Raw genomic sequence first — 14,303 nt, 5'->3', positions numbered from 1 at the left:
TGTTGCCAGTTCAGGTCAAAGGTCAAAGCATTTAATTGGCTAACGTGCCTTTATTCACTGTGGCATTAACATTACCCTTCCCTGACAGTAAGGGGCCTAGCCCAAACCCTGAAAAAGAGCCCCAGACATTATAACCTTAACCCTATCCCACTAAACTTCACTGTTGGCACCAATCATTCGGGTCCTGATCCATCTGACTGCCAGTTAGTTTAGTGTGATTCATCACTCCAGATGATTTATTTTGTCTTTAATTTTGTGAAACTGCTTTGTGACAACATCAGTTGTAAAAAACACTATACAAATAAATTTGATTTGGTTTGATTTGAAAACACATTTTCACTGATCCAGAGTACAGCAGTGGTGTGCTTTACCCCACTCCACTTAGTGTTTGCCATTGCACATAGTGATCTTAGGGTTGTATGCAGCCACTCAGCTAGCTCATGAGGCTCAGTGCACAGTTCTTATGCCGATGCTTCCAGAGGCAGTTAGAAGTTCTGAGTGACGATGAAACAGAGGCTAGGCAATTTTTACGTACTATGTGCTTTAGCCCCACTAAGTTTGTGGGGTCTACTGCTTCATGCCTGAGCTGTAGTCAATCCTAGATGCATCCATTTCACAGTAATAGCTTTTACAGATGACTGGGGCAGATCTAGCAGGGTAGAAATTTCACAAACTTGTGGCAAAGGTAGTGTGCTATGACTATGCCACATTTAAATTCACCAAGCTCTTTAGTACAACAAATTCTACTGCCAGTGTTTGTGTATAGAGGGTGGCTATGTGCTAGATTTTATTGACCTGTTAGCAATGTGTGGCTGAAACACTGGAGGGGTGTCCTAATACATTTGGCCATATAGTGTATAACTAGGTCAGCATGTTGGAAAAAATCTGATGTATTACCTTACCTGTATATTACCTTATTAAGGATTATATATTTTTTACAAACTAAAATGGCCAGTTTATTAGGTACACCTACAGATGGGTGGCAAATTAGAGGAAAAACCTGAAAACATGAGTGGAGATGTTTTCCATCATAAAGATGGAATCTTTATCATAAAGATTGAAGATGCCAGACAGATGTACTGCATGATACCCTAAAGCAGTTAACTTCCTACCATGCACTGTGGCATGTATAAAAGTACTGAGGAGGCTCACTGACTTAAGTATCCAGATGACGAAAGTGAAGGATCTAAGTGACTTTGAAAGAGGGTTTATTAATGTGACATGAATGACCGGAACTTCAGCATCAGATGAAAAGTCCTTCACAATATTCTTCCCGAGCTGGTCAGTGCATGTGTGGCACACACCAAGAGAATGGTCTGAACACTTTAACCCATACAGTGAGAAGGTCTGATGCCCTTGATATGCTGTGAGGGGCATTTTACTGTTTTGATTTGAGTCTACTTACCTCCTTAGAGGGAAACCAATGCAAAGTTTTTTTCTGAATGAAAAAATGAATCTTTATCCTATGATGAAACTATCCCGTCTTGATGAGAGTGGTCTCGTCCACAGGGCACAAGGGGTGACAGAATGCTATGGCCTTCACAGTTACCAAATCTCAACCCAGTTGAACACCCATAGTAGATTTTGGACCAAAGTGTTAGACAACGCTCTCCACCACTATCACCAAAACACTAATTTTGGGAATATCATTTGGAAGAATAGTGTTCCATCCCTTCAATACAGATCCAGAGATATGCAGAATCTGTTCTGAGGCACATCAAAAATATTCTGGTAGCCCATGGTGGCCCATCATCCTACTTGCACACTTTATGTTGATTTTTCTTATAATTTCTTACCTGTCTGTACCTTGTTTCTTATTAGAAACAGCTACAATATCTGGTTAATTCCCTTTCCATTGATGAATTAGGTAGAGAGAGCTAATAAATTATGCAACAGCAGATGGGCTACAGTTAGTAATTATAAAACTATAGAGTGCACCTACATAGAAGGTGGCCAAGGAGTGTAGGTAGGTGCAGGTCTTCCTAATTAAGCATAAGTTTTTGAAATGTAAAGTTTTGCCCCAAACAGAGCGCTTCAATGGACAGTTCTTGTTTAAACATTGCTATTATTAAAGTGATTATGTTTTGGTACAGGACCCATAATTACTAGACTTTCATTGATATCAGCTAAAAAAAAATCTACTACTAAAAGCAGCCAGGATGGATCATTTCATGTGTTTATGTTCATGAAATTGATCTGTCATGCTGTAGTATTTTTTTAATCTAACACTAGCAAATATTGGTGACCTCCGTGCTATACAAGCCTAAAACATCCTTTCTCCACACTTGGAAACCACTCACTTATCTATGAGCATGACTGCAGCTGTTTTCTCTGCCAATCCCGGGTCTTTCCATTTCCGTTAGATCAGCCGTGCCGTCAGTTCCGTAGTGCCTCAGAAACCATGAGCTTTGGCTTTGGGTCTCTTATCGCCTTAAGTCCAGCTAATTCCCGTGATGCCACCTTGTCCGTCACAGCTAGAGTGATTACCTCAAGCAATCTATGTCTTTGTAGCACATTATACTCTCCTTGTAGGGCAAATCTGGAGTTCACATGGCACAGCTATTTCTAAAATAAGGCCAGCCAACCTTGAAAAACTGTTGATAAACAATAAGTTCCCCCAAAAAAGAAAATGCTAAATCTTAATGCAACTAGTACTACTGTTTACTGCTTAAGCTGGTTACAGAAACTTGTAAGCTAATTTTACAAATAAACAATGAAGTGAAAGTTTTAAAGCCATTTTATTTTTCTGAAATGTTGATTCTTTCTCTCATTGGCAAACAGCAAGTCAGCAATTTAAGCAAAACCTCAAAACGATTGGCACTTGACTTTACAATAAAAGGCCTTTCATACAACTCAAAACATTTCATTAATCTTATAACACAAAACTACAAAACCAAAACTGAACATAATACACCAGAGAAAAACAAGCAAACAAACAAAAAACACAGTATAAGTTTCCATTTATAATTATTTAAGTTACAATGTGCTGCTGTCTCAAAAAAGTACAAAAATATGACAAAATACATATGCAATTAAATCAGATGATGCAAATATAGAGTGTGGATTTGGTTAAGTACTTTGTTGCTAGACAATTTTGGGTGTTTCAATTACTGAACAAAAGCAATTGGCTTTTAAAATAACACATTCATGAATCAGTGAATCGTGTGGTTATCTGGTCAGAACAATAGGTGCCCTAGATTATGCATTTAATTAATTTTACTTTCATTTATTTATCCATTAGTCAGTGAACAAACAAAGAAAGAAACAATAAATAGACCTACTAATTTGGGTATTTTAATAAAAACCATGGCAATTACATATTAATGGATATTATACCAAAGGTTAGCAAGTAACGTTTTGTTCTGTAACACAATGATGCCATTTTCTACTGCTGTAATTGAAATTAAGGGGCCTATATCCTACATTCTTCTTGTATTTTAGATTTATACTTTTTTTTTTTTACTTGCAGTTCACTTAAGACATTTGTGACACTTCATTTGTGAATAGTTACATGACCATTTCCAAATATCTCTTTATACTTTAAAATTTAACAAGCAGTTTTTTTACTGTGCCTTTAAGACTAACGTATGTAAATGACCTCTGTGTTGATTGTCTGCTTTTTATCGTGCCTTATTAAAAAAGCAATCTGAGCTGAACCTGCATGAATGTGCAGGGCTAAACTGCTGTAGGCTTAATAGGTGGATATACATAAATATATTGGTTTTTGTGACATCACAAAAATAGCAGCTTAATATTTGAACTATATGAACGATATGGTCAATGGAGTTATTGGTATGTTATGAAATTTTAACAGTGCTTATATACATTAAGCTCCTATTTAAAAAGCAGAAAACAATAAAAAGTTTGTTTTACCATGTTATGAGCTGATAAATGTGAAGTATTAAGAGTATCTCTCTTAATTCAACAGTGAAGGACAGCAGGTGATGATCGAAAGCCCAGGGGATACAAATGAAGGTGAGAACATTCAACGCTAATCTGCCAGCCTCTGGCCAACAAGAGCAGCAAGCATGTTTTCAACAGTCAGATCCACAGCTTTAGAATGAAAGAGAGAGAGAGAAAGAGACAGAGACAGAGAGAGCCACAGAGAACTTTCCAAATTGCTTTATGGGGTGGATTTGTTTGATATTCAAGCTAACAAAGAATATGCAAAACTTGGTCGTCACTACAAAGCACATGGACAGAGACACAGAACACAATGTCTCTCTGAAGGACAAATGTTTCTTTTTTTAATTTTCCAAAACCCTTTAATTGTCAAAGAGCCTGTCTTCACACAACTCTAGTGGCCACTTAGAGGCCCCGCCAAACACCTCCACATCGCCGTCAGCCCAGGCCACCACATTGCCAGGCATGTAGGCAGAGCAGTTGGCCATGTTGCTTATGTCTATGGGCCGTAGGACCCGGTCCCAGATGTTGAAATGACTCAGTTCTCCAACGAAGGCCTGGGTGGCATCAAAGCGCCCCCCGACCACATCCTGTTGAGGCCATAAACGACAGGCCTCGTTAAAACAACAACGATAGCTTCTTTTATTCACTCTTAAGAGATGTGTGGCCCCACACTTATGCTACAGTGACATGCTGTCTATTGAGGAAAACTGCTAGCACAATGCTACAAATATGCATTTTCATTCTTTGAATTAGTTTTTCATTTCCTTCCACATCCTATGGATTGAAATGTGTAATTTATGTTAAAACTAAGACAAGTTTAACTTTCTAATTAAGTGGACAATTAATAAAGCAACATTTAGACCAAAATCAAATCAATAAAAATACACGTTAATCAGCCAAGACAAGTTTGTTGCCTGAGGTTACTTGTCTTTGTCAAAATGTAGGTAATTTCAATTAGGCTTACTTTAAGACATACTATATCTATAAAATGCAAAAAAATACAGATGCAAATTCAGCTTTTAGCTACTACTGTTTTTAGCTGTACTGTTTTGTTCTTTTGTTTAGCACTGGAACTATAAAGATGATGTAGCTAACAAGTAAAGGTTTAGCTGTAAAGTTAGCATCACACATTTGCCTCAAACTGTGTTGAGATGTAAAGTAATCTAATACACTTTCTCATGTAGTTTCTGTATCTATGAAACTCTACAAAAACACAGACAAATTCAGGTTTCAGGCCTCAAGCCTACTACTACTGTTTTTAGCAGTACAATGTACAACCACACTTCCAAAAAAGTTGTGGTGCTGTGTAAAATGTAAATAAATGTAAATAAAAACAGAATGCAATGATTTGCAAATCTCATAGACCCATATTTTATTCACAATAGAACACAGAACACATTTCAGATGTTGAAAGTGAGACATTTTATATTTCAAACATTAACTCATTTAGAACTTAATGGCAGCAACACATCTTAAAAAAGTTGGAAAAGCAAGTGGTACTAATAAAAAAACAGCTGGAGGAGCAATTTGCAACTAACTCACATGACTGGATATAAAAAGAGAAGTTTTGAGAGGCAGAATCTCTCTGAAGCAAAGTTGGGCAGAGGTTCACCAATCTGTAAAAAACTGTCTAAAAACAGACGTTTTTTTCAGGATAGGCCCTGCTTATTTCAGCAAAACAGTGTAAAACCACATTCTGCACCTATTACAACAGCATGGCTGTATAATAAAAATGTTAGGATGCTAAACAGACCTGCCTGCAGTCCAGACCTGTCACCCACTAAAAACATTTGGTGCATTATAAAATGAAAAAAACAAAAACAAAGGAGACCCCAAAAAAAAGGCCATGAAATACAGGGATAAACATGCATCCCAACTTTTTTGAGATACATTACTGCCATCAATTTCTAAATGAGTTAATGTTTTTTATGAAATGGTAAAAGGTTTTACTTTCAACATCTATATGTGTTCCATGTTCTATTGTGAATAAAATATGGGTCCATGAGATTTGCAAATCATTGCATTCTGTTTATATTTACATTTATTTTACACAGCGTCCCAACTATTTTGGAATTGGGGTTGTACTTTTGTTCAATTTTATAAATAACAGTGCCATACAGAAATCACATAAGCAAGTCTATATTAGAATTAATTGTTGAGAATTAATTGTTTAAGCCATTAGTTGTTAGCTACTAACTAAAGTTAGTTAAACTAACTAACTAAAGATGCCAAACTTCGAATGCTTAACATGTCTTGACTGTCTATGTTTAGTAAGGGGAAAATTGTGTAACTTAATTTTTTTTAGGAGCAGGGACAATGATTCAGGGTTATTATGTATGGTGGGAAAATGCCTTTTCTACAGTAGTGTACATACAATAATCAATATTAGACACTAAATGCTATAGGATGTCCTTTTTATATGTTATTACAAGCCATACATTCAATATATAATTATAATAATGACTAGCGGAAAGCTATAAACGAACACTTTTTGTACCTTCAGTTTCATACTATTAAAACAAAGGTGCAAAAAAATGGTTCTTTGGCATGGTACCACTTTTGGTTCCCTATTGCACCACTTAGGTTTTTCAATGGACTGTGTGAGCCTAGGGAACGCTTTAAAAGGCAGAAGAACCTCCACATCCTCTACATGTTCTATTTTAAATATTCTATTTGTTTTTCTAGAACTATATATCCAAGCCAAGAATCATTCATGAACCTTTATTTTAAACAGTGCACCCCTATTTCTCAAGTATCACTTGCAACAGTGTTGCTGCTATTCTCACCTGTTCCTGTCCTAGAATTAGGACTCCATCAGGTTTGATAGGGTGCCATGGGGCCAGGTTCTCCCCTGAGCCTAGCCGCTGACCATCCTGATAAGCCTCCCACAGCCCATCTCTGGTGGTCCAAGTGATGCAGATGTGGTGCCATCTCCCATCACTCAAAGACAGAGGCAACTGTGCCACCTATATGAAATAAAAGAGTGAGATAGTGAATACTTTTGTCAGTATCAGCCTTGGAGCTGGAGAACATTTTGAGATGTTTAGTCGCTGGAAAATGGTTTCGTTTTGTGCCTTAAAGAGAATCTCTGGACAAAATGAAAATCGTAGCCACTGTTATACATGTAGCAAATATGCCTTTTTTCCTCATATAGTGGTGCTTCAATAATCTTGAGAGTGAGATTTTCCAGTTTAATAACTATAACAGCTCCTTTCAGATGATGTATTTTGAGGCTGGAAACAACTTTTGAAAAACTACAAGCAGTTTTGGACAGATACATAACAGAGAGGCTGTTTAAACATTTTTTTTCCTGTACAAACTGGCTGATTCAAAAGAAAGACAAATATCATGCCTGTATTTATTAGCTCCTACATCTGTGCATTTCTTTATAGCCGTGGGAGGCAATGGATTCCCAGTGGCTGTATGATATACTTGTGCAATGCATGGTTGATGACGTAGTGAGAGAGCTCTGATGGACAAAAACGCAGAAAGAACACAAAATCTTAAACGCCGTCAAACTTATGAGGCTGAAGGATGCAATGCTGTGCTACAGAGTTTTTGCAGCATTTGAAAATGCCAGCTGCCCTTTAAACTGTGTAAACATTTTATGATGAATGGGCCAATAGAAAAGGTATTACTTCTTATGACATCACATACATTAAAGTTAATAAGATTTTTCCTTCCACTATGAAGTTACTATTTCAGAGATATGAGGTTTCATAAATATGAGGTTATCACTAATAGGAAAGCTGTCATAGAAATAGACTTAAAACAGTTCTGCTTACTTTGTCATTGATGAGCAGCTCCATGGGATTGTTTCCCCATTCAATCAGCACAATCTCATTGGCCTGCCCAGGTACCCCATAGGAGAAAGGGGTCCCGATGCCAGGGCTGGCACTGGACTTGATCCACATGCACACAGTGAAGGCGTACATTTCTGGCAGGCTCTTCTTCACTCTTCCAAAAAGGTAGTTTGTGCGTAGAGGTAAGGAGAGTTTGAAATCCTCAGGGGATCTGAAGCCTGTATTACCTGCACACAAGGGTGTGAATTAGTAATAGATCAGCTCTGGAGTGAAGCAGTTTTTTTTTCAGGAACAATGAGGAGTAAGGCTTTAACTGTTTCAGTGCCATGTAGTACCAACTTCCATCACTACTTAAGCAAAAGAACATTCAACATAAATAATGTTACAGCTGTGTATCATATGAGTGTTACTTACAGTGATACATACAGTACTGTGCAAAAGTGCAAAAGATCATTATTTTATTGATGTAAGCTCCTGGCCAAACAGCCATTAAATACAACTTTATTTTTCAGCACCAGAAAAATTAAGAAACATGTATTTAGCAGAAAAATAAATATAAATATAATATATTTAATATATTTATACAACAGTGTTATGTTGTGAATTACAGAAAAAGAATACCCGAACATTATTTCAAACACTGTAAATTCAGTTTAAAAACTATACTGTGACTAAATATTTGTACCTTTTTGAACTAAATTTGAGTTAGGCATGGTTATAACACTGAATAAACATCAACAATAAACATCAACAACATATTTTGGTCATATTAAACATGATTCACCATAGCATACCATTTAAAAGACCATTTTTGCTTTCCTGTATTCTGTCATCAAAATATTTTCAGTCAAAACTATTCTATAACATGGTATTTAGGTTTTAAACATGTCAGTATTAAAAAAGATAGCACTTATTTTCAAAAACAATCACATGGCATTTGAGTAGGGGCTGACAATATCACAATATGCAAAAACTGAACGTAGCTGTCTCAAAGCCTTGCTGCCTATGCTGTCTCATAAATCAATGCCTTAAAAGAGACCATTGGGATGAAGGTTATCTGCAAGGCATTAGTATGTCACAACTTTGCCAAGTCTTTAAAGCTAGCATACTGAACTTTTTATAACCACGTTTAAAAAAGCACTGAGGTTTCACTGGCTAGGCTACCTATGCCTTCTTTGAATTCCATCCTGGCCTAAGCTGGTAGATAGATAGAACTTTATTGATCCCGGAGGGAAATTGCGGTCTAATCCCTGGTGTAAGCTGGTTCAGGCTGGTCTGGTTTAGCTGGTCACCCAGCACCTAACAGCAGGTATCATTTTATACATTTGGAGACTGTGTTCCTTTTTGCCTCAGAATCCTCTCTGAGTAAGCAGCATTTGATACATTTCAGACACAGCCAGTGTTTATCATTGTCTAATAAATTATGTCACTTTACCTGGCCCTCGTTTCTCAGAGTTGTATTAAAAAGGAGCACACAAACTATTCTCTATCTGATTTGTGAAACTTTTGTATGACGTGGAAAAGATTTGAGCACTAATGAGGATCAGTTTGACTGCATCAGCTTACAGTACCTCATTTACATGTCATTTACATGAATAACACCTGATTTTTTGGTAGAAAGCCAACAAACCAACAGCATTCAGTGGCTCATAAACTTAATAGTTCTAAAATTATGATGATTCAAAAGAATAAAATGAAATGAAATAAAAACATCTTCATTTTTTAAGACAGTAGAATGATGGTGTAGTGTGATTTTTTAATGATAGTGTGATTTTTTTTAATGATATATTTAAATATTTAAGATGCTTCTGTACTCGCTGTGTTTTGTAGTTTTTATTTTGTAGGTTGTGTCAGTCATATAAAACAAAAGCACAGCATGAAATGTCTTCAAGAAGAGCCTGTTGCAGCATTTGCTTATACAAAAGTGCACATAAAATAATTAACATCCACTGGTGTGCTGGATTGCCATGTGTACCAGTGCTTAGTATTATTGTTATTTTCTGCTTTTATTCTTATTGTTGGTACTATAGATGAAATTGTTAATAGTTTTAGTTTTATGTTAACATTTTATTTCAGATTGTTAAACTATTACACTCAAATTTACACACACCACCCCAGTTGGGTCTGACTGCGGATATGAGTTTGACTGGACAGATCCGCCAAAGATTAATAAAAAAACCTGTAGGTAAAATTTGCATTTGACTGTGCACAACGTGATGAATAAGGACCAAGATGCCTTTCAGAGAGCACAGAAAAACTGCACTTATTTGCATTCATAATTTTGATCATATGTGGCACTACTGGTTTGTGTTGTCTGTTCTCAAAAAAATGAAATATCATAGCGCATATCATCGTGAAAATGTCTTGAAGTACTGTAGTGTTCTCAATTAGGCTATAAGCTCAAGTAAAAACTGTAGCATGTGCTACAAAAATGTTTTAAACCCAAAATGTTACAGTGAGTAAACACTGACTAGCTACTTCATTAACTACACCTCATTGTATCTAAATTCTTTGTCCATTTTAGCAGCTTCACCTACACTTTACAGACTGTAGCCCATTCGTTTCTTTGTACACTTTGTTAAACCCATTTTACCCTGTTCTTCAATCATCAGGAACCCCACAGAACCACCACAGAGCAGATATTATTCAGGTGGTGGATAATTCTCAGCTCTGCAGTGACGTGGCAGTAACCTGTTGTGTGGTGGTCCTATGGAGGCCCTGGCCACTACAGAGTAGGGTGAAGAGGTCTGTAATTGTAGAACTACAAAGTGCACCTATATAGTAAATTGACCTAGGAAACAGTGTATATTTTAATATTTTCAGTTCTCAAAAACACTACTTCCAACTACTGTAAGGTAAAGTGACCATGTGGTCAGTATAATCATACTAGGGCTGAGTGATATGGGAAAAATAAATTATCACAATACTACAAGACATTTTCTCAATACACAGTATGCATCATAATATTTTGTTTGATAATTAGAATGAACAATAAAGAACAAGTAGTGACATATTTAAAAAACAAACTATGAATACAATGATTTTTATTCAATGTTTAACATACTGCTCTGCACTAAATCCATTAAAACAAGCCTAATTACTCTTTGTAATAATACATATACAATACAATAATTTTGTACATGTTGTTCAGTTTCTTTAAGTACTGACGAAATCCACTATATGCTATACAGCAAAATAATAAAGTGTAATGTGATATAATTTATCACAAGATGTGCTGCTATTAAATATATAAAACTTTGTGGTGAATAAGGGGTTAATGGAGACAATACATCAGACAGATATATATCAGACAGGTTTGAGCACCCCTGAATTACATGTTTTGTTGATTTTTCAAGTGAAAATAATTTAACACATCCTCTACAGAGAATACACTTCTGTACAGTCTAAAGCACAATTACTGTACTTGCTAAATTGAACATATTAGAGGCTAAAAACATAAAATGTGGCCTGTGCAAAAGTTATGGTATGTATATTTTTTTTTTCAATATGTTAAAAGTCAGCGAAAAAAATGTGAACTACATTTTGCAGAAAAACCCCATATTTAAATCTGTTCCCTGTAGATGAGCTTTGAAAATCAACAAAACTTTCAAACTTTTCAAACCTTTGCATAGGGCTATATATGAATGGATGTGAATACCTTTTTCCAGGTCAGAAATCCTGTTCATGAGGGAGTTGAGGGTGTTCTCAGTGCGCTGGCGATGGGCAGCCGTCTCGTTATACAGCTGTGATTTTTCTTCCTCCAGTTCATTGACTTTCTTCAGCAACTGGCTCTCCAGGTCACCCAGCCTGCGCTGTAGCAGGTCTCTCAGCTCATTGGGAAATGAAGCACCAGAGAGATTGGCTCGCATCTGCTGTTGCTGTTGGAAGGAAAAAAAGTCAATATACTACAGAAACAGGAGAACCACATTTGGTTCCATAAAGAACTTTTGGAAATACGATGGGCAAGTGTGAAGAACCTTTCATAAGTTCATAGCGATTAAATATTTTTTTCCTGAAACTATATTTCCAGACCATTCAGGGAAATTTCTTTTAAGAGCGATAAAGACTAATAATGCACCCAAAATACATTATTTCATAGATGAAGCAATGATGCAGATTGAAAGAGAGTAAAGTTCTGACTTTAGAAATCAATCAAACATACAAACAAACATGAAGTTAAGACAACATCATTTTTGTATACGACAACCTTAATGTGAGAGTTTTGTTTGGGGATGTTTCACGCAAAACAGTGCGGCTTTATGAAACGAATCACAACAATACAATAGTATGACAGTACAATGATTCTTCAATACATGTGAATACAAGTGCAAATCTACTTGTAAAGGTTTTAATGTAAGCCTCATGATCAAAACTGGAAAGTAAGATCCAAATGAAAAAGGATTTGCCAAGACTAATGAGGATAATCTGATCCGGAATCTGATCATGTTAGTAAAGACTAACATGATATCTTTTCATCTTTTATATAGCTTAGCATTTCCGAGTTGTGTACTGCAGAGGTGGACTGACATTTAATTGGCATGAGACACTTTGTTCACTAATTAGGTTGGCGTAAGTGACTTTGCCAGAAGGGTAAGGGATATAGATAGACTAACAGGCGGGATAATCCCTGCAAATCCCCAACGCCTCTGCTTAATTATCCAAACTCAAAGCACTCAAACATAGTAAACATCGTTTGCAGCACAAATGTAAATCTATGACAAAAGCTAAGATCAAGATAAACATGTTTTGTGGGATCAGTGAATCATGTTTACAAGTGTGGGCTCCTGTATTATTACTGGATAATCATTGGATTACTGAATATTAAAGATTTGCATTCATAAATATTAATAACACTTCACACTCCCTGTCTCGAATGAAAAATTTAGCTGCACAGTAAACTTTTTCTGACAGTATAATTACAGAATGATAGTCTGCTTTTATATGAACATCTTAAATGAAGCTATTCAACTACAAGTTACTTGCTTAAATGCTACCATATTAGTATCAGCCGATTATCACCTTTTCAAGTTAGTCATATGCAAAAGTTTGAATTCCCAGATTAAATAAAGTTGTGTTGATTTTCTAAGTGAGAACTCTACAGTCAATACTTACAGTTAATTAAGGTGTTTTCTGCTCATTTTTATTTGCTGAATTTAACCTTTGTTTTATTTTTTTTTCCAAGATGTAAAATTCAAAGAAACAGTAACTGATTAAAAGGTGCAGAAGTGTGTTCTCTGTAGTGGATGTGTTACCTTATTCTCACTTTGAAAGTTTGGGTGCCAAAAATTTTGCATATCCCTGTAGATATTGGTATCGGAAAAGAGAACGTGATATTGTGTCAGCTCTGCTGGATATGGTTACATTACTGGGCTTATATCCCCAGATTTCCCATTGAGAGTCTGTCTGTCTATCCATCTATCTATCTATCTATCATAATCAGTCTGTCTGTCTGTCTGTCTGATTGTCGATGTCTCTGTGTCTGTCAGTTACTGGACGGTTGATATATTGGACAGTAATAACCGACTATCTAAACTCGTAGTAAACATCAGGAGAGGAGAGGTTCTGTCAGTTCTGCATACCTCCAGATTCTGTAGGCGGTCCTTCAGGCTCTGCATGGTCTTCCCGAGGGCGTCTACGGTTTCATTTGGATCTCGTGGCACGTCGTCCATCGTATCTTTACTGCTCTTCCACGACCCGGAGTCATCAGAGGCAGATTCACACCGGGACAGTTTGTAAGTCAGCTCCTTGATGGTTCCCAGCTGGTTTACAATCGTCTCCTTTTGCTGCAGGATGGTTTCTCTAAGCTGCATGACCGTGTTCCTCAGCTCCTCTTCCTGAGCCGAAGTGCTCTGGACGGACGCGGGTGGTACCGGGCAGTTTGTGTCCTTGTCAATGGAGACAGCCGTGCAGAGAAAACGGGTTCCCTTGTCTCCTTGTCCGTGGACGGCTTGCACACGTGCGAGCGTGAAGATGCCCGTCAAGACGACGGCGAGATTCATTTTCAGAGAAAAAAAGTCTTTCTTCGCGAAAAAGTTCAACTTAAACTCACGCGAGTGGAGCTACGGCGATCTAGACGACCATAACCGAAGAAGAGGGCCTCGTTAAGAGCTTTCTGCTCAGCTTACTCAAACTACTTCGTCCAGTAAGCCGCCGGAGTCTTGGGTTCATTCACGCACGAGCGCGTCCAGCTGGCGAGACTTTTCCTTTTAGCTTGCTGAGCGTGGCGCGCGCCGCGGTGCTGAAAGAACAGCGACACGCTGATTAGCGCCTCGTGCTGATTGGCTGTAGTATTTACGTCACTGGACCTTAAACAGCGACTCGATAAACACCCGTCCGTTAAGCCGGAGATCAGTCCTGATCCGGGAGCGCAGCGCTGTAGCTCAGCTCTTCCTCAGGTGTGCGATAGAGATGGAAAAAGCACAGAAACTACATTTGAATTAAAAGGTGAAGTTGAAAATACACTCGGGTGAAAGTTAAAGGGCCCATATCCTGAAAATCGGAACGTCCTGTCTTGAATTAAAAGTTTAATGTGGGGATGTAAACAGTATTAAAGTTTCAAAACGAACCATTCACTCCACCGTCCATACAGTCCAC

At 37.2% G+C, this 14,303-nt stretch overlaps 1 protein-coding gene across 1 annotated transcript; it reads right to left on the bottom strand.

The window, feature by feature from the left end:
- Positions 1-2,719: 2,719 nt before the first annotated feature.
- Positions 2,720-14,093, bottom strand: nptx2b (neuronal pentraxin IIb). The gene is made up of 5 exons (XM_017705460.2): positions 13,289-14,093; positions 11,368-11,587; positions 7,692-7,936; positions 6,693-6,872; positions 2,720-4,493 (listed from the first exon to the last, which is right to left on the bottom strand). Exons 1-5 carry the CDS (start codon positions 13,706-13,708, stop codon positions 4,266-4,268), a joined length of 1,293 nt encoding a protein of 430 aa, XP_017560949.1. The 5' UTR covers positions 13,709-14,093; the 3' UTR covers positions 2,720-4,265.
- Between the last annotated feature and the right edge of the window lie 210 nt (positions 14,094-14,303).

The sequence above is a fragment of the Pygocentrus nattereri genome, chromosome 13 (assembly GCF_015220715.1).
Source record: "Pygocentrus nattereri isolate fPygNat1 chromosome 13, fPygNat1.pri, whole genome shotgun sequence".
NCBI classification, from domain to species: Eukaryota; Metazoa; Chordata; class Actinopteri; order Characiformes; family Serrasalmidae; genus Pygocentrus; species Pygocentrus nattereri.
This window is presented reverse-complemented; position numbering and strand designations above follow the sequence as displayed.